Consider the following 27,242-nt stretch of genomic DNA (forward strand, 5'->3'; position numbering starts at 1 on the left):
TGACTGAGATGATGCCAGGCTTCAGAGACAAGCGCTGACATCACTGAGTCTGCCTTCCCTGCCGGCCTGACCTGAGGTAAAAAAATTTTATCACACCAATTGACTTCTATTGCGGGAAGAGGACGTCATCGTAAGAAGATGGGAGGCCCCGGACCGGACCGTGACGCCCATCGGACCAGAACAGAACCGGGACTGCCCCTAGGTGAGTATAATCTAACCTCTTTTTCTCATCTTTCAGGATACATCGGGGCTTATCTACAGCATTACAGAATGCTGTAGATAAGCCCCTGATGCCGGTGGGCTTAGTTCACCTTCGATTTTGGGGGTGACAGGTTCCCTTTAACATAGGAGTGGACAACTGTGGTATAACATAGAGAGCTTCCTGCTTTAAGTGAGTGGAGCCAGGGAGCTGAGACAGCTCAGGAGGGACAGAGAGCCCTAGATCTTGGGGCAACATAGTGGGCCCCGCAATATTTAAGCAAGCTGTCCAGGGCTAGTAGGCCAAAATGCAGCAGTGACAGCGGCAGAGAAAGAAGCAGTGACAGCGGTAGGAGAGCAAGAGCTACAGCAAGGGTCACAACAGGACAGTAACGAAGGTCGCTCCCAAAAATGTGGCAGCTTGCTACTTGGGCAGACGCCCTCATGTCTGTTGCAAAACGGACAGGGGAACTCCTAAGAGTAGACAAGCCGGACAGGGAGGATGCTGCGGTACAGTGCAGGACAGGACGTCCCAGATATGAATTGAAGGACATAGGAAAAAGCACAGGGAAAGCGAAGGATATAAACTGTGTGGAATCTTATGTTGATGCTGCAAAAGACATGAATGTGCTGAGAGATGAAACCAGTAAAATTATCTGTTTAAGGCTGTGTTCACACGTTGCGTTTTTTTCGCGGTTTTTCGCGGTTTTTCCCGATAAAAACGCTATAAAACCGCAAAAAAACGCATACAATAAGCATCCCTTCATTTAGAATGAATTCCGCATGTTTTGTGCACATGATGCGTTTTTTTTCCGCATAAAAAACGCAAAAAATCTTTTTGCGTTTTTTTTTGCGGATTTCCCACTCCAAAATGCATTGGGAAGTGTCCGGAAAAAACCGCAGCAAAAACGCGTCAAAACCGCGGCAAAAACGCGGCAAAACCGCGGCAAAATCGCGGCAAAAACGCATGCGGTTTTCTTGCGGATTTCATGCAGAAAATGTCCGGAATTCTCAGGAATTTTCTGCATGAATTCCTGAACGTGTGCACATAGCCTTAAGTTGAACGTGAACTCTGTCTCTATTTGTGCAACAACTCCAGTGACAGAACTTCGGCTGCTCATATGGGACCCTGACGGTGCAGATGATGTAGCTGAAGGTACGCTAAAAAGGGGACATTGTGTGTATAAGGCGCTCCCTCACAATAGCACCACATGAAGACCCCCCACAGGCCGCCCCGGAGAACAGGCATATCATTAACCCAAAACTGAAAATAAAGATTAAACAACAACCACAAGACAGACTTCATCAACACAGGTATCATTTTAATCAGTATAACGGCGCCGACCTGACACTGTAGGTTACTGTGCACAATCCTGCTGACAGGTTCCCTTTAATAGTAATATTATAGTGCAAAAAAAAATAAAAAAAATAAAATATGAATCCATATTACTGAAGTGCAACATGATCTATTTTAGTTGACTTTCAGAAAAAACCCTTAAAAATACAAACAACTTATGCTGCCCCAAATTGTATTATCAGTTCATCAAGGTCTACTCACCATACAGTCATGCATGATTTTATTCCAGTCCTCCCCAGTTACTATCCTGAAGAGGACAGTTATAGCTTTTCCTGCTGTGGAGAAGTTTGCATGCCTGGAACAGACCAAATAAATTAACACTGTATCAGTTTCACTTCTGTAGAACTCAGTTTTTCAAGTTGCTCTCAGGTTCATACAGTATCTGTGTTGGACGCTCCATTTCAGATATCACAACCATGAGGGTATGTGCACACGTCAGGATTTCTTGCAGAAATTTTCCTGACAAAAAACGGACATTTCTGCCAGAAATCCGCATGCGTTTTTACCGCGATTTTACCGCGATTTTGACGCGTTTTTGGTGCGTTTTTTCCAAAATGCATAGAATTGCAGGAAAAACGCAGAAAATCCGCAAAAATAATGAACATGCTCATTTTTTTACCGCTATGCGTTTTTTTCGCGGAAAAATCGCATCCATGTGCTCATAACATGCAGAATGCATTCTAAATGATAGAATGCATAATGTATGCGTTTTTAATGAGTTTTTATAGAGTTTTTACCGCAAAAAAAACGTGAAAAAACCTGAACGTGTGCACATAGCCTAGTAATCTTACTCCATAATCAATCCATCAGTTCATGTTGTGCATACCGTTCATGAAATAATTTTTTTATGCTCTTAATTTAGAATAACGGAAGTCGAAACACTGGTGTGAACCCAGCCTTAGGCCATGTTCACACAGTGCGTTTTTTACTGCGGAACCGCAGCGTTTTTGCCGCTGCGGTTCCGCAGCTGTTTTCCATGCAGGGTACAGTACAATGTACCCTATGGAAAACAGGAACCGCTGTGCACATGATCCTGAATTTAAAAAAAAAAGCTGCGCTGAATAGCTGCGGGAAAAAAGAAGGAGCAGGTCACTTCTTTTTTCGGAGCCGCAGCGGTTCTGCACCCATAGACCTCCATTGTGAGGTCAAACCCGCAGTAAAACCCGCAGATCAAAAATATATCTGCGGGTTTTATTGCGGTTTGTGGTGCCGAACCGCTGCAGTAGGAAGTGCGGGGAAGCGGGCGGAAGTGCGTGGGCGGAGTGTGGCTGCCCCGATCCCACCCCCCCATGCTCCGATGCCCCCCCGTGCTCCGATGCCCCCCCCCGTGCTCCGATGCCCCCCCATGCCCTAATCTCCCCCCCTTATACTTAACCGGCCTCCCGATGTCCGTCCGGCCGTCTTCTCCCTGGGCGCCGCCATCTTGCAAAATGGCGGGCGCATGCGCAGTGCGCCCGCCGAATCTGCCGGCCGGCAGATTCGTTCCAAAGTGCATTTTGATCACTGAGATATAACCTATCTCAGTGATCAAAATAAAAAAATAGTAAATGACACCCCCCCCCTTTGTCACCCCCATAGGTAGGGACAATAAAAAAATTAAGAATTTTTTTTTTTCCACTAAGGTTAGAATAGGGTTAGGGTTAGGGGTAGGGTTAGGGGTAGGGTTAGGGGTAGGGTTAGGGGTAGGGGTAGGGTTAGGGGTAGGGTTAGGGGTAGGGTTAGGGGTAGGGTTAGGGTTAGGGTATTTTCAGCCATTTTAACCCTAAAAAACTTCCTAGAAAACACACAGACTCTGCATAGAAAACTGCATAAAAAAAAGGATCAAAAAACGCATCAAAAAACGCACCAAAAAAGCACAAAAAAAGGACCAAAAAAAGGACCTGCGTTTTCTGCCAAGAGCTGCGGTTTCAGTCCTGAAAAATAAAGGATGGAAATCAGGAACGTGTGAACATACCCTAAGGCCATGTTCACACAGTGCGTTTTTTACTGCGGAACCGCAGCGTTTTTGCCGCTGCGGTTCCGCAGCTGTTTTCCATGCAGGGTACAGTACAATGTACCCTATGGAAAACAGGACCCACTGTGCACATGATGCGGGAATCGGGAAAAAAAGCCGCGCTGAATAGCTGCGGGAAAAAAGAAGTACCATGTCACTTCTTTTTTCGGAGCCGCAGCGGTTCTGCACCCATAGACCTCCATTGTGAGGTCAAACCCGCAGTAAAACCCGCAGATCAAAAATATATCTGCGGGTTTTATTGCGGTTTGTGCTGCAGAACCGCTGCAGCAGGAAGTGCGGGGAAGCGGGCGGAAGTGCGTGGGCGGAGTGTGGCTTCCCCGATCCCACCCCCCCATGCTCCGATGCCCCTCCCCCGTGCTCCGATGCCCCCCCCGTGCTCCGATGCCCCCTCCCCCATGCTCCGATGCCCCCCGTGCCCTAATCTTCCCCCCTTATACTTACCCGGCCTCCCGGTGTCCGTCCGGCCGTCTTCTCCCTGGGCGCCGCCATCTTGCAAAATGGCGGGCGCATACACAGTGCGCCCGCCGAATCTGCCGGGTGGCAGATTCGTTCCAAAGTGCATTTTGATCACTGAGATATAACCTATCTCAGTGATCAAAATAAAAAAAAAATAGTAAATGACACCCCCCCTCCCCTTTGTCACCCCCATAGGTAGGGACAATAAAAAAAATTAAGAATTTTTTTTTTTCCACTAAGGTTAGAATAGGGTTAGGGGTAGGGTAAGGGGTAGGGTTAGGGGTAGGGGTAGGGTTAGGGGTAGGGTTAGGGGTAGGGTTAGAGGTAGGGGTAGGGTTAGGGGTAGGGTTAGGGGTAGGGGTAGGGTATTTTCAGTCATTTTAACCCTAAAAAAACTTCCTAGAAAACACACAGACTCTGCATAGAAAACTGCATAAAAAAAGGATCAAAAAAAGGATCAAAAAACGCATCAAAAAAGGACCAAAAAAGCACCAAAAAAAGGACCTGCGTTTTCTGCAAAGACCTGCGGTTTCAGTCCTGAAAAAAAAAGGATGGAAATCAGGAACGTGTGAACATACCCTTACATGTCCAAACTGTATCCTTTTTCACTGTGATCCCTACCAAAGATGCCAATACCTGTTCTCAGTGTCAGAGGAAAGATGGTTGTTGAATCATTATTTGATGAGAACATTGAGCAGGATCTCCCATTCTTTGGATGAGTGGGATCCAAGCAGCCGCACCCATAAGGATCATACTTTTATGAAATGTCACAAAAAGTTTTTGTTGAGCAATCCCTTTAAAGAGAACCTAATAAGGTACAGTTGTGGCCAAAAGTATTGACAATCCTGCAATTCTGTCAGATAATACTCAGTTTCTTCCTGAAAATGATTGCAAACACAAATTCTTTGTTATTATTATCTTCATTTAATTTGTCTTAAATGATAAAACACAAAAAGAATTGTCCTAAAGCCAAATTGGATATAATTCCACACCAAACATAAAAAAGGGGGTGGACAAAAGTATTGGCACTGTTCGAAAAATCATGTGATGCTTCTCTAATTTGTGTAATTAACAGCACCTGTAACTTACCTGTGGCACCTAACAGGTGTTGGCAATAACTAAATCACACTTGCAGCCAGTTGACATGGATTAAAGTTGACTCAACCTCTGTCCTGTGTCCTTGTGTGTATCACATTGAGCATGGAGAAAAGAAAGAAGACCAAAGAACTCTCTGAGGACTTGAGAAACCAAATTGTGAAGTAGCCTGAGCAATCTCAAGGCTACAAGTCCATCTCCAAAGACCTGAATGTTCCTGTGTCTACCGTGCGCAGTGTCATCAAGAAGTTTAAAGCCAATGGCACTGTGGCTAACCTCCCTAGATGTGGACGGAAAAGAAAAGAACACGGTCCCTACAGTCAAACATGGCGGAGGTTCCCTGATATTTTGGGGTTGCTTTGCTGCCTCTGGCACTGGACTGCTTGACCGTGTGCATGGCTTTATGAAGTCTGAAGACTACCAACAAATTTTGCAGCATAATGTAGGGCCCAGTGTGAGAAAGCTGGGTCTCCCTCAGAGGTCATGGGTCTTCCAGCAGGACAATGACCCAAAACACACTTCAAAAAGCACTAGAAAATGGTTTGAGAGAAAGCACTGGAGACTTCTAAGGTGGCCAGCAATGAGTCCAGACCTGAATCCCATAGAACACCTGTGGAGAGATCTAAAAATGGCAGTTTGGAGAAGGCACCCTTCAAATATCAGGGACCTGGAGCAGTTTGCCAAAGACGAATAGTCTAAAATTCCAGCAGAGCATTGTAAGAAACTCATTGATGGTTACCGGAAGCGGTTTGTCGCAGTTATTTTGGCTAAAGGTTGTGTAACCAAGTATTAGGCTGAGGGTGCCAGTACTTGTGTCTGGCCCAATTTTGGAGTTTTGTGTGAAATTATCAATGTTTTGCTTTTTGCTTCAATCTCTTTTGTGTTTTTTCATTTAAGACAAATTAAATGAAGATAATAATACCAAAGAATTTGTGATTGCAATTATTTTCAGGAAGAAATGGTGTATTATCTGACAGAATTGCAGTGGTGTGAATACTTTTGGCCACAACTGTATGTGCATACAAGGTGCCCATGTCTTTTTCAGGAGGATTCCACCTGGTACTAGCCTGAAAAACCACGGCAAAACAACATTGCCGTGCACATATTCAATCTTTTGCTAACAATTTTAACTGCTCCAGGGTTTGGAAATTGTGAAGCGGTTAAAAGAAGTTGCATGTTTTTTTGTTCAGGCGGCATTCACACGAAGCCACTCACTAGCTATGACAACCAAACCGCCAGGGAAGCCTGGCAGCTTTCTGTCATCTAGGAAAACCCCAGCCGCTATGCTGGTTTCTTAAAGACACCGTGTACACATACCAGTTAATAAGTGACAAGATTTTGCTCCCATCACATCTCTTGCTGTTTCATTCTTAAACCCATGACATTGTTCCAGGGATATGGGCCTTTTTATTCAGTGTTACTTTTTATGTTCATTATGAAAAGCGCATGTCTCACACGGTAATAATGCAGAGCAGCAAGAAGACACGCGACCAAAGAATCTTGTGAGCCACTTCTCGTTGATAAAGACCATAAGGCTATGTGCCCACGTTGCAGAAATGCTGCGGCAATCTCCACAGCATTTCCGCAACTCCCTGCCACGGGTAAAACACATGCGGAATTCGAATGCGTTTTCTCGCAAAACACAAGCGTTTTGCAAGCGTTGTTAGCTTGCAGAATGCTTCCGCTTTTCCAAGCGATTTGAAGCATATCTTGGAAAAATGATTGACAAGTCGGTCACGCTTGTCAAGCATAGTGCTTGACAAGTGTGATCAACTTTTTACTATTGATGCTTCCTATGCAGCATCAATAGTAAAAGATAGAATGTTAAAAATATATATATATATATATATATATATATATATATATATATCTGCGCTGTAGGTTCCAGAGGAGAACAATTAATGAGAGGATTTTCTGCATACATTGTCCATCATAAAATATGTCCACAGTTACCTAGTTGGAGGTTATTAGTGCGTTATTAATGCGTTATATATCGTACATATAAGATGTTAATAATTACCGGGTGTGTCGCAGTCAAGGTCTCCTGAATAGGTACACAGCGGTGATGCGTTCAACCGCTTTACTTCCAAAGAATGTGCGAGGAAAGGGTGTAAAAAACCTGTCCCGGCCGGTGACAGTCACCCCTTACCTCACCGATGGTGCTCCTGGGTCTTCAGCGTGAGCCTGCGCTCCCACACGCTAGTTGCCGGCGAGGTGCAGTGAAGCTGCAGGACCTCGCGTGACGTCACATACACGTGATGTTACACGTGAACGGCTAACGAAGTGCACACAGTACCGAAAAGGATCTATCCAACGCGTTTCGGAGTCGGCTGACTCCTTCCTCAGGGATATATAACGATATATAACGCATTAATAACGCACTAATAACCTCCAACTAGGTAACTGTGGACATATTTTATGATGGACAATATATGCAGAAAATCCTCTTATTAATTGTTCTCCTCTGGAACCTACAGCGCAGATATATATATATATATATATATATATATATGATCATTGGTGTTTTTTAACTTTACATCGGACATTTTCGGTAGTTATGTCCGTTTATCTGCAGCAGTAGAATCACCAGTACAAATATATATTTTGTGTGCAGCGCCCGTAGTCGCTTTTATATTTTAGAATGTTAAAAATAATTTAAAAAAATAAAAAATATAGTTATTCTCACCTTCTGATGGCCCCCGATTTCCTTAGTGGTACTCCCGGTACGTTCCGTTCCCAGGGATGCTTTGCGTGAAAGACCTTGGTTACATCACGGTCGCGGGACCGCATCATTATCCCAGGTCCTTCGCGCAATGCATCTCTGGGAACGGAAGCCGCCGCGTGCACCGCTGAGAGGCGGGAGGACTCCGGGGCTATAAGAAGGTAAGTATATCCCTATTTCTTATTTTAATTCTTTTTTTTAACAGGAATATGGTTCCCAAGGGCCTGGAGGAGTGTCTCCTTTCCTCCAGACCCTGGGGACCAACCGCACATGAAGTGCTCACTTTACGCATGGTGGGCATAGCCACATGCGTGAATTGAACATTTCAATGCAATCCTATGACGTTGGAATCGCCGTGATTCTGCAGAAATAATGAACATGCTGCGGATTTTACCGATATGCGATTCCGCAGCGGGAAAATCTGCAGCATGGACACAGCAACTGTTGAATCCCGTAGGATTGCATGGGAATGCATTTTTTAAGCGTTTCCACTGCGGCAAAAACTCGGTGGAAACGCATAAAAAATGCAACGTGGGCACACAGCCTAAAAATTAGCACTAAATAAAAATGCCCATATCTCTGGAACTGTATTATGGGTTTAAAACAAAACAGAATACTCAGTGGATCAGAAGGAATAGAATAAGAGCAAAAACTGTTGACCTGGTGACAGTTCCTGTTTAAATTACCATTGACTTTGCAATCCGGATTTTTCAGGTGGAAAATTGCCAGTGCATTACACTACTAACACATAGGAAAATTTTTTTTTTTTTAAATCATTCACAATGGATTTTATACTTTGCAATGTATAAAGTTTAATCTGAGGCAAATACACAGTAATATCCATGACAAATCCATATGTAACACTTGCTGATTTTGCCATGGATTTGTCACAGAGTTTTTCCAATGAACTTATGGCCCATGTGGCTGTACCCTCACTTCTTAGGCTGCCGTCACACTAGCAGTATGTGGTCAGTATTTTACATCAGTATTTGTAAGCCAAAACCAGGAGTGGGACAATTAGAGGAAAAGTATAATAGAAACATATGCACCACTTCTGTATTTATCACCCACTCCTGGTTTTGGCTTACAAATACTGATGTAAAATACTGACCAAATACTGCTAGTGTGATGGCAGCCTTAAAGGAAATCTATCAGCAGGTTTTTTCTACCTCATCTGAAAGCAGCCTGATGTAGGGAAAGAGAAGCTGAATCCAATGATGTCTGACTTAATGTACTGGGTGCAGCCTTCAATCAGGGCTATTAGATCTAGCAATGCAGCAGAGCTGAGGAAGCTAACCCCGCCCACACCAGGCTCTGTATGTACAATGTCCATAGACAATCAGGTGCCTATCACAGGATGGGGCGTGCACTGCTGTGTCCAAGCAATCATAAGTTTCTAGTGCTAATGGAGTGCCCCCAGACGCAGGACCGTGGTTTACTCGGTGCCGGTTCTCACTATCTCGGTGCTGGGGGTTGTCACGGTGGCTGGACCCGGTCCGTAACCCTGCTAAGGGGCATCCAAAAAAAGGGGTGATGGTAGTTTGTCAAGGGTTCGTGATGCCACCTGTGGTATTCGGTCAGGGTGCCCGACGCTGCTGAGGGGTCCGCTGGGGTGATGGAACGGCAGCTAGATGGTATACCTTCACACAGGCGAAGTGTGTCCCCAGGGCTTCCCAGTAATGTAGGTGGCGATGGTGTGAGGTGCAGTCAATAACGAGGACACAGGGTTGCAGTCTCTTTACCTGAAGACTTCGGGATCCTCAATCCAGAGCACTGTTAACAAGGCTGTCTGAGACCGGCCAGTCCGAAGGCACATTCAGAGTTCCCTTTGCAGGTGGAAATCAGTGCCTACCACTAGCGCCTGTGTGTTGTAGTTCTTCCCTGCTGAGCATTCGGGATAGTCCTCACACCTTCTGTTCTCGTTCTTTCTCTTTCTCTCTCTCTCTCCGTCCCCCAAGTTTATCTGGATAGGACGCACCCGTTTGACAGGAAGGCTCGGAGCTATTCTGGGACCCTAGAGACGCCCCTCTCCACGCTTGCCCCTATGTCTGCTTAGGTGATGTATGGTAGACAGCCAACCTATAATTAACTGTCCTGCGGTATTTGAAGTAAGGCATAGAGTCAGTTACTTCCTCGGTGTTCTGGTCACCGGCTACGCGCCTCAGTAGGAAGTTGCCGTTCTCGAGGCACGACTCATACTGGCTCTCCTTGTGCTTAATCTTGTTTCTCACTTTCCACAATATCCTTCTCTTCGTGTCCTTTCTTAGGATACCGCCGCAAGGTAGTGCAGGCGCGGTTCCGTTGCTTTCTATTCGTTCTGCTAGGCCCCTGTCAGGAAGCCACCCCTGACAGGTCCTCCCTGGAGCTCTCCCAGGCTGCGTTCTGTCCTAACTTCCTATCCAACCCCCAGTTTTACCAGTGTGAGGAGTGGCCTAATACATAGTGCCTTTTACTCCCCCTAGTGGCCGGTGTGTGAAGTGTAATGTGTGCTGTGATACCTGGTCAGGTGAACTCCTTTAGTGCAATCAGACATAACATCACTCTCCTTAGCGGCAGAGCGACATTACTGCAACGACCAGGACTCTTGGGCGCTGAACTAAAACAATCATTGCAAGCAAACAAAACCATGGAGCTTGATAAGAGAGCAATTTCTATCTATGTTTTAACCCCTACCCCATGCTGTCTTCAGATTACATAACAAAAACCTGTTGACATATTCCCTTTAAGTTCGACTGACACAGATTATTTAAACTTTCTGCGCAGTGTGACACATCAGAGATTTCAGCGCAGGGATGTTTTCTAGTATTAGTATAGCATACAAGACACATTGTGATAGTACTGCTTACATACCGATTGATGTTTTCACCATATTTCACGGTTCCGAAAAGAACAACTCCAGCAAAAGCATAGCAAAGAAGCAACAAGAACATTCCCACGATAATAAAGAAACTCTTGTACATGCTGACAACAACAGTCAGCAACAGCATCTTCAGTGTGACCTAGAAGACAAGGGTATAAGACCAATGGGGCAGGTTTATTAACACTGTCTTAGCTTTAGTCAGATCCGAATTAGAACAGGTGCCACCAAGGAAATCTGCATTCAGTCTTCATTTGTTGTGACTTATGCACACTGCATCTGAAACAAGTCAGAATTTTTACGCCTTGTGCGCTATTTTGTGGATTACATGAGATTTAAGTGAAGTCAAGATTTTAAACCCTTCCTGGTAAGGCAATTTTCCACTTCTGTGCCTTTATTTTCTCCTTTTTTTCACCCAAACCATAATGTTTTAATTTTTTATGTGATATAGACATTTGTGCGCTTGTTTTTTTGTGTGGAATGAATTGGCACCACTCATTTTAACATTTGATGTAGTGGAAACCACAAAAGAATTCCAACTGCGGTGAAATTGGGCAAAAAATTGCAATTCCACAATTGTAGTTTTGAATTTTTTTTTGAATAGTATTCATTGTTTGGTAAAAATTACTTGTGAAAAACATTCTCTCAGTCAGTACGATTACAGTGATGCCAAACTTGTATAGTTAAAACAATTAGGAAATTCTGAAAAAAATATGTTGCTTGTGTTAGGAGGTAGAGCAGGTGGAGAGTTACAAATATTTGGGGGTCCATTTGGATAGCAAACTGGACTGGAGATGCCACTCAGAGTTTGTCTACAAGAAGGGGATGAGCAGATTGTATTTCCTAAGGAAACTGAGGTCTTTTAATGTGTGCAGCAAAATGTTAGAAATGTTCTACCAATCTGTAGTGGCAAGTGCCATCTTTTTTGCAATCACATGCTGGGGTAGTAGTGTGCGGGCCTCTGATGCTAATAAGCTGAATAAGATTATCAAGAAGGCAAGTTCTGCTGTGGGCTGTAATCTGGACTCTTTTGGGGAGGTAGTGGAGAAAAGAACTCTGAAAAAGTGTGTGGCAATTATGAACAATAATGCACATCCACTATATGAGCTATTCATGAGACAGAAGAGCACCTTCAGTAACCGGCTAATACTTCTGAGGTGTAAGAAGGAAAAATATAGGAAATCGTTTGTGCCAACTGCTATGGGAATGTACAACAATAACATTAGGGTTAAACCACCAAGGTGAATGTCTACTTATTTCTCTACATTTCAGTTCACTCGTTGTGTATGTCCTATTCTAATGTATAATGTTCTTCTGTCAACAAACTGTCATGTCAACTATGTAATTCCTTTATGATTTTTATGATTTAAGTTGTGCTGCTGTGATACCATAATTTCCCACGGGATCAATAAAGTGTATCGTATCGTATCGTATCGTATCGTATCGTTACCATTTTCCAAGAACCATAATGTTTTTAATTTTTGGAGCTGTATAAAGGCTTGTTTTTTACATGGTACGCTGATACCATTCTGGGGTATATACGTTTTTATTGCCTCTTATTGCACTTTAACATGGAGTGACCAAACAACAGCAATTCTGGCATTTAGATTTTTTTTCAAAGATCTAACTTTTATGGACACACCCATTCTATGTATTTTTTTTATTCAATGAGGGTAACTCAAACTTTTAAATATTTCACTTTTTTATGTTTTAAAAATGCATTTTTTACTTTTTTTAATCTCCTTAGAGGACCAGAACCTGCGATCATCTGACTGCTCATTTTATATACTGCAATACTGTAGTAAAGTAAAAACGATGGTCTATGAACGGTAGCTACAAGCTGGTTTTCATAGGATCATTGTCACAACATGCATGGAGGTATTCAGCAGACTTCCGTGTGTTATGGGAACTTCTCAGGACTTTAGAGGAGGGGGGCGGATGGGAGCATGCTTTAAATGATGATGTCAAAGATGGACAGCAGCATTTAAGTGGTTAACAGCAGCAGGCAGATCTTGACCACACCCGTGCTTTTAGAGGTGGAGCCTGGCTTTGTATCACAGTCATTATTTTCTGGCAATAATTCAAGCTCTATTTTTGTACCTGCATTAAAGAAAAGAAGTTGGAATATGACATAATAATAGATCATATGTTGGGAAGGGGTTAACGGATGCTGTACCATTCTCCTACTTTGCTATACGTACTGCACTGCATCTCTGTATATCAGTGTCTGTTGAATCCTGCTGAATCTATTTGTGTAATTTATCACAGTGGCTTGTATTGATAAATGTGTCACATTTTAAGATGCTTTAGTCTAACATTATTTCACCTCTTGGTTGGCTTATTTTCATAATAAGCCACATCCAATCTTATAAGCCACATCCCTTTGTGAGTGACCTATATAAAATACCTAAATGTGTTGCACAGCATGCACATTCGAATTCTTGCTCAACTTTATCCCGCACTCTAGAGTATTTTGTTTGGGCAATTTGCCACCTTGGGTTAGGGAACTTTTCTCAACCACAGCTTTGATCACACTGTAGTTTCAACTTTTGTAGGATGCATTTTATGACAGATGTTGTAGCATTTACTAACCAATACAGAAAACAGACATGTTGACATCAAGTCCTTGAGGTCATGTGACATATTGGTCCCACAAACAACTTGTTAAAGTCTCATAACGTGGCACATATTGGGTGTGACCTGAAGTGGTTCATGGCCGGCTTGTAGCAGATAAACCATATTAGAGGACTCCATGTAGTGAAGGCTGAGGGAAAACTATAAGAGGACAAAGGCTTTAAATCCAACTATTCTTCCTTGAGGATTTCATTTTCTTATATCTGCTGGAAGCCAGAAGCAAAATGTTGTCACATAACTCTTTATACGTTCAATCAGACCTTACTAAATCCTCCACCATTTTTCCAGGCTCAAGGATAAATAAAATGAGGTTAAGACTATGAGATTGGCACCTTTTTTCATTTAAATGCAACTAAAATAAATTACCCATGGAATAAAATCTATTTTACATGTTGTATTAACCAACTCAAAACAGAATTAAAATGAAAATAGTATGTCTGTAAATTAGCAACTTAAGTGGCATGATGACAAGTGACCATGAAAAAGCCATTTTATGCTCTATTTGGAGATAAAAGTAAATTGAGGGTAGTTATTTCTCTCAGCATGTCTATTTAAGAGAAACATGATTTGGAGAAATACATTCATGTCCACAGCACAGTTAAGAGATTTGTTCCCAAAGTATACCAAAAAATCTTCTTACATAATGCAAATGAAAATGGGCTTAGACATAGGAGTCTATTCAAAGGAATAAACTAAAAAATGTCAGCACAATTGACAAACAGAAATGACTAGAAATCACTTTATATTCAATTATATATATTGATAATTGTACAGAAAATTCCCTCAACCACAACAGGGAAAATTATTTTGTATTCTTAATTTATAGAAGTGCTATGTAGGAGCCATATAATGGCTCAGCTAATTCCAGGGTCCCGGTAAGTACAAGTAGACTGCCATATTGTTGTTCTTAATATGTCACTGTGCATGTCTAGTTTCTAAAATAATACTGAATGGATATAGGTGATGACAAATCAAGGAGGGTGGTGACGGCCACTCCATAGATATACTAATACACAAGCGCACAGAGCTTGAAACCTGGAGGCAGCGCCATCATAGTTTATTTTTAGATGGGACCTGGGGAGAGTAGTTGGTGATTCCATCCCTTTGCTATTGGGCAGTGAGAACTTGTAAAGGATTTCCTCTTTTTTCCTACATTAAGAGGGTAAAAAGAATTTGCCTAATGGCTGTGGAAAATTGGCAGGGTAGGGTAGTGAGGGGAAAATCAAGCACAATGATAGGGGGAGGGACATTTTTTAATCATTGTAATTGGCCGTACATACCTATTGTAGATGGGTAGCAAGATGTAGTCGACTAAGCCTTGCAGCCTGCCTCAACTAGACATATACGGCTGAATATAATGCATGACAGAGCACACTGTGTATCACGGATGTGTCAGAGGCTCCAGACCATTGCACTGCATCTGCCTGTAGATGGTCTTGGTTGTTTTCTTTGCAGACTAGTGGCCACCTCCCCCGGTGCTAATGACCACACCTGGACCTAGGCGTTTACAACTCCCTACTTCCCGTTGGGAGGTGCGGGTGTTATTTCCATTCCTCCCTTGTGAAGGCTTGGAGCTACAGCAGTCGGCTAACTTACTTCCTGGTGTTGGGAGGATATCTGGTGTTTATTCTCGGAGTTTGCTCAAAGAAAAGTGTTCCCCCTTGTTTGTCTATCCCAGTTGTCTCTAGTGTAGGGGGGACTGACTAGCGCTCATCCTGTCCTTCCCTATGCAGGGCTTACATATCCTGCTTGGTGATAGGCGCGGAACCTATTTAGGGTCTTAGGGCAGACAGGGTTACATTAGTTCTGCCTTGGGGTCTCTACTCCTTGCTTCTCTAGCATTGGGTTTACATTCCCCTTATCCCTTTGTTACACCTAGTCTGTCTTAAACCTTGCATGACACTGTGACTCCATCTGTATCATTATAATCAATTGACCCGTTTTGTAGTGGTTCGAACGTAATCACTGACGGAGCCACTGACCATAGTAGTAAATGCTAGGTGAACCCAGCCTTGGCTGTTCCCCTCCTGTCCTACTCCCTCTTTGCTCCTGACTAGCTGTTATGAATCTTGCAAAATCACCAGCCCCTACCGTCAGCAGTTTTCAGAGATGGTTAAGGGTATGTGCATACAATCAGTAAACGCTGCATACTTACAGCATCCAACCCGCAGTAAGCCAAATGTTTCAGTATAGTGGATGGGATTTCAAGAAATCTCATGTTCACTATGCGTCCACACACATCTGCGGATCACCCGGGGACACTGACATGCGGAGCATCTCTCCAGACAGCAGCATGTCAATTTCTCTTGCAGAGACGCTGGCCTTCACAAGAGAAATTTCACCTACAGAATGTATTGAACGTAGTGAATCCGCACGATTCACCTACGTTCAATAGACAGCAGCCCTTTGGATGAAGCGCATGTGATGTGTCCAAAGTGCTGCCACTTCCGGATCGTGCGCACATACCCTTACTAGACACAGCTCTTATTGATCAAATGCCCTGCTATCCCTATGTATAAATACAGGCTTGAAAAAGGATTGTGTATCCGAAACATTGCCACGCCGTTCAGTCAATAAAGTCCACTTTTTTCTATTTATTTTTTGCTGCTTTTCTTTTTTTGATACTATGTATAAATACAGAGATAGCAGTGTACACTCCCGAGAAAACGCTCACTGTCCTATAACAGAATTTATGCTGTACTTTCTTGTTCTTCTTGAGTGACAGTCTTGCCAGAAACTAGGAAGCAAGAGAGACTGGAAAGCTATGTGCAACTCAAGAGAGAATTTGAGAATAACCCTTTAAGCGTATATTTGTTGCCTCTGAATTCCCTAAAAGGTTCTGTTGTTTTGATCTTTATATGTACAGTATTAATATACCGTATGTACTCGAGTATAAGCCGAGATTTTCAGCCCAAATTTTTGGGCTGAAAGTGCCCCTCTCGGCTTATACTCGAGTCAAGGTGGGTGGCAGGGTCGGCGGGTGAGGGGGAGAGGGCGCCGAGGCATACTTACCTAGTCCCGGCGATCCTGGCACTCCCCCTGCAGTCCCACGGTCTTCGGTGCTGCAGTTCTTCCCCTCTTCAGCGGTCACGTGGGACCGCTCATTAGAAAAATGAATAGGCGGCTCCACCTCCCATAGTGGTGGAGCCGCGTATTCATTTCTCTAATCAGCGGTAACGGTGACCGCTGATAGAGAAAGAAGCTGTGGCACCGAAGACAGCAGTGACAGGCAGAGGGAGCCGGACGTCGGGACCAGGTAAGTATCGCATATTCACCTGTCCACGTTCCGGGAAGATGGAGGCGCCGGGAAGATGGAGGCGCCGGAACGAGACGCCGGGAGCTGCAAGCAAGAGAGGTGAGTATGTGTTTTTTTTTCTTTATTGCAGCAGCAGCGGCACAGATTTATGTGGAGCATCTATGGGGATATATGAACGGTGCAGAGCACTATATGGGGCACAGCTATGGGGCACAATGAACGGTGCAGAGCACTGTATATGGGGCACAGCTATGGGGCACAATGAACGGTGCAGAGCACTGTATATGGGGCACAGCTATGGGGCACAATGAACGGTGCAGAGCACTATATGGGGCACAGATATGGGGCACAATGAACGGTGCAGAGCACTGTATGGGGCACAGCTATGGGGCACAATGAACGGTGCAGAGCACTGTATATGGGGCACAGCTATGGGGCACAATGAACGGTGCAGAGCACTGTATATGGGGCACAGCTATGGGGCACAATGAACAGTGCAGAGCACTGTATATGGGGCACAGCTATGGGGCACAATGAACAGTGCAGAGCACTGTATATGGGGCACAGCTATGGGGCACAATGAACGGTGCAGAGCACTATATGGGGCACAGATATGGGGCACAATGAACGGTGCAGAGCACTGTATGGGGCACAGCTATGGGACAAAATGAACGGCGCAGAGCATTGTATTTGGGACACAGATATGGGGCAATAATGAACGGTGCCGAGCACAGTATGGGGCACAGCTATGGGACAAAATGAACGGTGCAGAGCACTGTATGGGGCACAGCTATGGGGAAATATGAACGGTGCAGAGCACTATATGGCACAGCTATGGGGAAATAATGATCTATTTTTATTTTTGAAATTCACCGGTAAATGCTGCATTTCCACCCTAGGCTTATACTCGAGTCAATAAGTTTTCCCAGTTTTTTGTGGCAAAATTAGGGGGGTCGGCTTATACTCGGGTCGGCTTATACTCGAGTATATACGGTATGCGAAATATTAATAAATGTAATAACGTATTTAGATTAAGGTGGTATTATTGCACTGATTATGCTTTAGCTTTCCTTTGTTACATAGACTTATTACTGATTATTGTCCAAATGTTTATATTCGCATGGTACTTTGTCTGTTCACATTAGGTTTCAGAAGCTGTTGTCTGAAGGACCACTACATATGGGATTTTATTGTGACAAGTAATGGTGTATAGAGCATTGCTGCTTGCACAATCCTTTATGTTTCATTATGGCCATGTTCCTATATGTGCAGTGCTGGCCAAATCTGTAATAAGCAGAATATACAGTTAGGGCCAGAAATATTTGGACAGTGACACAAGTTTTGTTATTTTAGCTGTTTACAAAAACATGTTCAGAAATACAATTATATATATAATATGGCCTGAAAGTGCACACTCCCAGCTGCAATATGATAGTTTCCACATCCAAATCGGAGAAAGGGTTTAGGAATCATAGCTCTGTAATGCATAGCGTCCTCTTTTTCAAGGGACCAAAAGTAATTGGACAATGGACTCTAAGGGCTGCAATTAACTCTGAAGGCATCTCCCTCGTTAACCTGTAATCAATGAAGTAGTTAAAAGGTCAGGGGTGGATTCCAGGTGTGTGGTTTTGCATTTGGAAGCTGTTGCTGTGAGCAGACAACATGCGGTCAAAAGAACTCTCAATTGAGGTGAAGCAGAACATCCTGAGGCTGAAAAAAAAGAAAAAATCCATCAGAGAGATAGCAGACATGCTTGGAGTAGCAAAATCAACAGTTGGGTACATTCTGAGAAAAAAGGAATTGACTGGTGAGCTTGGGAACTCAAAAAGGCCTGGGCGTCCACGGATGACAACAGTGGTGGATGATCGCCGCATACTTAATTTGGTGAAGAATAACCCGTTCACAACATCAACTGAAGTCCAGAACACTCTCAGTGAAGTAGGTGTATCTGTCTCTAAGTCAACAGTAAAGAGAAGACTCCATGACAGTAAATACAAAGGGTTCACATCTAGATGCAAACCATTCATCAATACCAAAAATAGACAGGCCAGAGTTAAATTTGCAGAAAAACACCTCAAGAAGCCAGCTCAGTTCTGGAAAAGTATTCTATGGACAGATGAGACAAAGATCAACCTGTACCAGAATGATGGGAAGAAAAAAGTTTGGAGAAGAAAGGGAATGGCACATGATCCAAGGCACACCACATCCTCTGTAAAACATGGTGGAGGCAACGTGATGGCATGGGCATGCATGGCTTTCAATGGCACTGGGTCACTTGTGTTTATTGATGACATAAGAGCAGACAAGAGTAGCCGGATGAATTCTGAAGTGTACCGGGATATACTTTCAGTCCAGATTCAGCCAAATGCTGCAAAGTTGATTGGACAGCGCTTCATAGTACAGATGGACAATGACCCCAAGCATACAGCCAAAGCTACCCAGGAGTTCATGAGTGCCAAAAAGTGGCACATTCTGCAATGGCCAAGTCAATCTCCAGATCTAAACCCAATTGAGCATGCATTTCACTTGCTCAAATCCAGACTTAAGATGGAAAGACTCACAAACAAGCAAGACCTGAAGGCTGCGGCTGTAAAGGCCTGGCAAAGCATTAAGAAGGAGGAAACCCAGCGTTTGGTGATGTCCATGGGTTCCAGACTTAAGGCAGTGATTGCCTCCAAAGGATTTGCAACAAAATATTGAAAATAAAAATATTTTGTTTGGGTTATGTTTATTTGTCCAATTACTTTTGACCTCCTAAAATGTGGAGTGTTTGTAAAGAAATGTGTACAATTCCTACATTTTCTATCAGATATTTTTGTTCAACCCTTCAAATTAAACGTTACAATCTGCACTTGAATTCTGTTGTAGAGGTTTCATTTCAAATCCAATGTGATGGCATGCAGAGCCCAACTCGCGAAAATTGTGTCACTGTCCAAATATTTCTGGCCCTAACTGTAACTAATAAGATGTAATGGGTAAGATAATGAAATATAACAAAGTTACTTACATGCTTTCCGCATATGGAGAAAAATCTAAAGACGATTATACAGGCGCCCATCATATATGTGTATTCATTCTGCAATGGAACAGTGCACATTTACAAAATATTTTTCTTAGGTAGAACACAACTTATATCTGAATTTACGATTGGAAGCAAGATTGCATTCTCGTTATGAATGACTTTACACGTGTAGCTTATAGGATAATGTAATCACTACTTACAGCTCGTCAGTATTAACTGGATGTACACATTAAATCTGTAAACTAATAAAAGACTATGACCCAAATATGGACCATAAGATGCTAGGACACAGTGAATTAACAAAGAACATATTTTTAAATGGTGCATTTGAAGTCGATCTGTCACCAAAGTCCAAGATACAAACTGCCTATGTTATAAAAAAATCTTTTAAATCTGATGAGGCTGATGTACTTACTTTACTAACGTATGGCATTATGGGTACATAACCTTTTCTGAACTGCTTCTTGCTATAACTAAGTACAGCTGCCTCATCAGGTCTAAATAATTTATTTAAAGGTGTTCTCTAGTCACGATTCATTGAGAAACTATCTTTTGCATAGGTCATGAATATCTGACCAGTAGGGGACTGACACTCGGCACTTTCACTGATCAGATGTTATTACTGTAGTTCCAGTGGTGGCTACATGTAAAAATGAAGTTAATACAGTGGAGACCTATCTTTTTTTTTCCTTGGTCATCATTAGTGATGAGCGAGCGTACTCGTTGCTCGGGTTTTTCCGAGCACGCTCCGGTGGTCTCCGAGTATTTGTAACTGCTCGGAGATTTAGTTTTTAGTGACACAGCTGCATGATTTACGGCTGCTAGCCAGCCTGAGTACATGTGGGGGTTGCCTGGTTGCTAGGGAATCCCCACATGTATTCAGCCTGTCTATCAGCTGTAAATCATGCAGCTGTGTCAACAAAAACTAAATCTCCAAGAAGTTACAAATACTCGGAGACCACCCGAGCGTGCTTGGAAAAACCCGAGCAGCGAATATACTCGCTCATCACTAGTCACCATATTCTGATACTCATAATTTTCTTCTGCAGATGGAGTTGTAGGAGGGCTTGGTTCTTTGCAGTAGAGTTGCATTGCTACCATTTATGAGTACATATGACGTTTCTCTTTATCTCTTTGTTTGGTACTTGGCATAAATGCAAAAAATATAAAAATATGAATCTGTAATTGTTTTTAAGCTCATCTTTTCCAGTGTTCACCATGCAGAATAATTGACTTGTTAAGGTTTTCTGCAGGTCGATATACCATAATTATTGTGTTTCCCAATTTATACTTTGTTTATGCTTTAATACATATTTACAATTAAATCACTTTAAATAAAATTGGCATTTTTGCATAACAAGCTGCAGTGGCTTATTGGTAGTATTTGGTGGTATATACAATGTTTTTTCACTTTTTTTTGTGGACCAGATGAACAAAAGCAGCAATTATGACATATCTCTTCAGAATTTTTAACGGCATTCACAGTGCATGATAAATGATATATGGTTTTATACAATAGGTCATTACAAACGCTGACATACCAAAAAATGTATCCTTGTTTGCATTTTATTATTTTTTTTACATATTAACAATTTTTATTATTAAAACTTTGATTTTATACTGCTAGTCTGTCCTTTGGTAAATTATGTACCACAATGCATCATACTTGTATCAAATTCTGGCCCTTCTTCTGATTTTCCGTGTGCCCCTTCCCTCTCTTCCCTCATCCCACTTACATTAACGCCTCCCCTTTTTTGCTTTGTTTCATTGTACTGCAGGGATACTGATGCTATATGCCATTGCTTTCTTTCGTGTAGACTTTGACATGATATCTATAAAGTACTGAAGTTGTTCATGTCATTTTACTTTAGGTTATATTGATAAAGCAGAATACAATATTTGAAAAAGAAAACAAGGTTCCCTTGCAGTCCACATTCACCGCCCAATACCCCCTCCATCACGACTCATATACATCAGCTCCTCACTCCTTCCCTCTCCCATGTACAGCTCCCATGTACTTCTCACCTTCCTGAAAAACCTCAGCCCATCTTGCCCAAACACACTACACAAAAAAACTGCAGACAATTCCAAAAACTACTTGCTCTTTATCTTCCTACTCCTACTGATTTCAGGGGACATCTCCCCCAACACTGGTCCACCATCCCCCAACCTCAACCCCTACCCTACCTCACATCAAAACCTTAATAATCTTACTAATATTAATTGCACTCCTTCATCTCCTTTTAATTGTGCCATTTGGAATCCATAGTCTGTATGTAACAAGCTTCCTTTCGTACACAATTACTTTCTGAAAAACTCTCTTAATCTGTTGGCCCTCACGGAAACCTGGATTCAGGATTCTGACACTGTCTCTCCTGCTGCCATTTCCCATGGTGGCTTACAATTCTCACATTCCCCGAGACCCACAAACAGACATGGTGGTGGAGTCGGCATACTCCTGTTCCCACAATGCACTTTCCAGGTTATACCCCCAGTTCCATCACTCTCATTCCCTTCTTTTGAGGTCCACACCTTCAGGCTCTTTCGTCCCCTCTCCCTCAGAGTAGATGTCATATACTGGCCCCCAGGCTCACCCACCCACTTCCTGGACCATTTCTCTGCCTGGCTGCCGCACTTCATGTCCTCAGAACTCCCAACCCTTATCCTGGGAGACTTCAACATCCCCATTAACAGCCTCACTTACACATCTGCATCCCAGCTTCTTTCACTAACCACTTCTCTAGGCCTCTCACAGCTCTCAACCTCTGAAACACACAAAGATGGTAACACCCTTGACCTGGTCTTCGTCCGGCTCTGTTCAATCTCCTACCTAGATAACTCACCACTTCCCCTCTCTGACCACAACATTCTCTCCCTCACACTCGCAATTCCTCGCCCCCCCAGAACCCTCCTACCTACCACACATTCAGAAATCTACACGCTATCAACCCTCACACACTTTCAGACTCCCTACACTCATCATTGTCCCCAATCTCCTCTTTTTCCTGTCCTGATCTGGCTGTACATCACTACAATGACACTCTTAGAAGCACCGTGGGCCAAGTAGCGCCCCTCACCCTCAGAACCTCCAAGCACAAAGTAAAACAGCCCTGGCTCACATCGAAAACCCGATTTCTCCAGCGATGCTCTAGGAGTGCTGAACGCTTATGGAGGAAAACTCGCACACCAGAAGACTTCATACACTTCAAATTTATGTTAAAAACCTATAACTCTGCCCTTCACCTTGCCAAACAGACCTACTTCACCACTCTGATCTCCTCACTATCCAACAACCCCAAGAACCTTTTTGACACCTTTCACTCCCTCATTAGGCCAAAAGCACAAGCCCCTATCACAGACATTTGTGCTGATGACCTGGCCTCCCACTTTATAGAGAAAATAGATAACATCCGTCAGGAAATCCGCTCCCAGACACCAAGAGCAGCAACTCCCATCCCTCCCTGCATTTCCCCTGGCTCACTCTCCACATTCGATCTACAGAAGAAGAAGTCTCCAGGCTCCTCTCTCTCTCTCTTCTCGTCTGACTACATGCACTACCGACCCCATTACCTCACATCTCCTCCAGTCTCTCTCTCTAGTTGTCATAACTCACCGAACTACAATCTTTAATCTCTCCCTCTCCTCTGGCATTTTCCCCTCCTCCTTCAAACAGTCTCTCATTTCTCCATTACTAAAGAAACCCGCCCTCGACCCTTCCTGCACAAACAACTACAGACCAGTTTCCAATTTCCCCTTCATCTCTAAACTCTTGCATCACCTGGTCTACTCCCGCCTTACCCGTTACCTCTCCACTCATTCCCTCCTAGACCCTTCACAGTCCGGTTTCCGCCCCCTACATTCGACAGAAACGGCACGCATCAAGGTGACCAATGACCTTCTGACAGCTAAATGTAATGGTGGGCACTCTCTTCTCATTCTTCTCGACCTTTCTGCAGCTTTTGACACTGTTGACCACCCTCTCCTACTCTCTAGGCTCCAGTCACTAGGCATTAAGGACACTGCTCTCTCCTGGTTCTCCTCCTATCTTTCTGACCGCTCCTTCAGTGTTCTGTTCTCTGGCTCCACTTCATCTCCTCTTCCTCTCACTGTCGGGGTACCTCAGGGCTCAGTCCTTGGCCCCCTTCTCTTCTCCCTCTACACGGCCCCAAGTGGACAGACCATTAGCAGATTTAGCCTTCAGTACCATCTTTATGCTGATGACACACAACTATACACGTCATCCTCTGACCTTACTCCCGCTGTACTACAGAACGCCAGAGACTGTCTGTCCGCAGTCTCCAACATTATGTCTGCTCTCTATCTGAAACTCAACCTCTCCAAAACTGAACTTCTTCTGCTCCCACCATCTACTAACCTTCCTAAATATGACATTTCCCTCTCCGTAGGTGGCACCATAATAACACCCCGGCAGCAGGAGCGCTGTCTGGGTGTTATGTTTGACTCCAATCTCTCTTTCACATCCCATATACAATCTCTTGCCCGATCGTGCCGCTTACACCTAAAGAACATCTCTAGAATCCGTCCTTTTCTCACCATGGAAACAACAAAAACATTCACTGTCGCCTTGATCCACTCCCGCCTGGACTACTGCAATGCTCCACTAATTGGCCTCCCCCTTACTCGACTTTCCCCTCTCCAGTCGATCCTTAATGCAGCAACCAGGGTTGTCCATCTAACTAATCGTTACTCAGACACGTCCGCTCTTTACCAGTCGTTACACTGGCTGCCTATTCATTATAGGATACAATTCAAAGTACTTGTTCTCACCCACAAAGCTCTCCACAGTGCCGCACCCCCTTACATCTTCTCCCTCATTTCGGTCTATCAGCCTAACCGACCTCTGCGCTCTGCAAATGACTTTCGATTAACCTCTGCACTAATCCGTACCTCCCACTCCCGACTCCAAGACTTCTCCCGCGCTGCGCCAATCCTCTGGAATGCTCTACCCCAAGATATTAGGACCATCCACAATTTACATAGTTTTAGACGCTCCTTCAAAACACATTTGTTAAGAGCGGCCTATCACATTCCGTAATCAAAGTCATTTTATGTTTGTGTGTGTGTAGCCCATTCACTATCCCCATCTATCCCCCTCCCCCTGGAGATGTCTGGACCATCATTGTAAATACATCATTGCAAATACACACCTGTACTTTGTATCTCCCCCACCTCATTGTAGATTGTAAGCTCTCACGAGCAGGGTCATCTTATTTTGCTTTAATTATTTTATTGCTAACGTTATTACTTATAACTGTTGTGATTGAAACTGTTAAGCTGTAAAGCGCTGCGGAATATGTTGGTGCTATATAAATAAAGATTATTATATTTTTTTTATTACATTTTTTATTTCCGCTTAAAACTTTTTTACTTTTGTAGTATTTTTACAATACTTATTAGTCTCACAAAGGAACCTTAACATGCAATCCTTTTACCGCATTAATACACTGTACTAGTAATGTAGTGCAAGGCCTAACCTGTCAGTGTGTGACTTATAGTTAGGCTATTAGACCAGACCTCTAGATCATTGTTAGGCCTCTGGTTGCTGTATGGGATGACAGAGGGAGGGATGACAAGATGTTAGTGGCAAGGGATTAATATTAAAGTAAAAACAAAAGAAGAGCATCTTTACCAGTAAGGCAAAATGAAGAATAACCCAAATAACACCCAGGGATGTTACAAGCAAGTCGTATCGATTTCTCCTGCTTTGCCAAAATCCAGCTGGAGACATAGCTGTTATTTTCATTGTAACCTTTATAAGACAAATCATTTAATTAATAAATGGGCAATTTTTCAGAATTTCAGCTGTAGAAGGAATTCAGTGAACTCGCCAGATGTAAAAATTTCAATTGGTGCTGAACATGCATACATTTCAATTCACATTCACATGTCAAATACTGTATATAACGTGTTACATGCATATTACCATGAGTATTATTTATTAACACAGATCTTTTTAGTGCTTTACAGCACACAGTGCATCTGTTGTAGTGTAAACTGTAAATAGTTTCATGGTTTCAAAAGAAAACACTTGGCGACATTTCTGAAAAATCTGCAGTTTTCAGCCATTCAGGTCAAAGAAATATCCACATACAGGGGTGTGGTGTAACAATCGTGGCTGCAGAGGTCATGAGGTTCCGTCGACATCAGTGCAAACTTCAACTGGATGTACATCCTTGGACACACATTCAGCTGAAGTATATTGAGGCGCAGAGAACCGCTGCTGTGTGCTGTAATACATGCTATCGGCAAATGAGAGGACAGCAGCTGACGTTGGCGTACACGTGACTGGGAGCACATGACAGTGGCTCCCATCACTCACACGCTGAAGTCAGCTGCTGGCTTCCGAAGAGGGTGCCGCGGCGGAGCGGAGGAAGTTGAGTAGAATATTTTTTTTCCCTATGCATTAGGGAATAGCAGCAGAATGGAGTCCATACATAGCAGGAAGGGGAATATACATATCAGGATGAGGGATACATATACCAAGAGAAGGGATATATACCGGGATGAGGAATATATATACCAATATAGGGTCCAGGATAAGGAACATATATATCAGGATGGGAGATATATACAACAGGATGGGTCCTAGGATAAGGAATATACATACCAGGATAGGGGATATATATACAAGAATGGGGTATATATCTATATACATATATATATATATATATATATATATATATATATATATATATATATATATATATATATACTAGGATGTGGTCCAGGATAAGGGACATATATACCAGGATGGGGCCTAGGATAAGGGGCATGCATATCAGGATGAGGGATATATTTTCCAGGATGGGGTCTAGGATAAGGGTCATATATACCAGAATGGGAGATATATACTATATATATATACTTGGACGGGGCCAGGATGGGGAACATATATACCAGGATGGAGGACATATATAAATATATATATATATATCTATATATATATATATATACCAGGATGAGGGACATATATATACCAGTATGGGGCCAGGACATGGGCCATATATACCAGAATGGAGGATATATATATTAGGATGGGCCCAGGATGGGGGACGTATATTCCAGGAAGGATCCCAAGATGGGGGACATCACTACATTATGGGTGTGCAACTCGTACGTCCTTATAGGATTTAGAACACCACAAGAGCCCATTAATCTGACAAACATACAGGGGGGGGGCAGGTCCAAATTTTGCATCGGGATCCATCAGACTCTAGTTACACCACTGCCCACATATACTGAATGTAATGATAAAAATGAGTATCTAGCAGTGCATCCAAATTACTACGTTTGAAAAGTTTTATAAACTGTATCATTTAGATGTGCTTATGGATATTATTTTTATGACATAAAGCTTCCCTAATCCACCAACATTGAGTTCCCCTCAGTGTACCATCCAAGAAGTGAAGTCTTCCATTACTAAAATCGGTTGGAGATAAAAAGAAATTCCACACCTGATTCCATATGTTAGTAATGTACCGTAATACTGTTATTATATACACAGACAGCAGTACATTACCTCCAAGACAAAAATAAAGGTGAAAACGACTGACATTGTTGCAAGAGGCACAGTCACAGGATCATCAACGTCCCACTGGAAAAGGAAAAAC

The 27,242-nt window shown here is 43.1% G+C and overlaps 1 protein-coding gene across 2 annotated transcripts in view; it reads right to left on the minus strand.

Moving 5' to 3' along the window:
- The window catches only part of NALCN (sodium leak channel, non-selective), a 1,007,092-nt gene that overhangs the window by 31,867 nt on the left and 947,983 nt on the right, over positions 1-27,242 (minus strand). For both annotated transcript variants that reach the window (XM_069757980.1, XM_069757979.1), the window contains exons 33-37: positions 27,152-27,226; positions 25,262-25,381; positions 19,597-19,665; positions 10,693-10,841; positions 1,757-1,850 (exon numbers count right to left, since the gene is read on the minus strand). In XM_069757980.1, the coding sequence (XP_069614081.1) occupies positions 1,757-1,850; positions 10,693-10,841; positions 19,597-19,665; positions 25,262-25,381; positions 27,152-27,226 (507 nt within the window). The remainder of the gene's footprint in view (positions 1-1,756; positions 1,851-10,692; positions 10,842-19,596; positions 19,666-25,261; positions 25,382-27,151; positions 27,227-27,242) is intronic.

Source organism: Ranitomeya imitator, chromosome 3 (assembly GCF_032444005.1).
Source record: "Ranitomeya imitator isolate aRanImi1 chromosome 3, aRanImi1.pri, whole genome shotgun sequence".
NCBI lineage: Eukaryota > Metazoa > Chordata > Amphibia > Anura > Dendrobatidae > Ranitomeya > Ranitomeya imitator.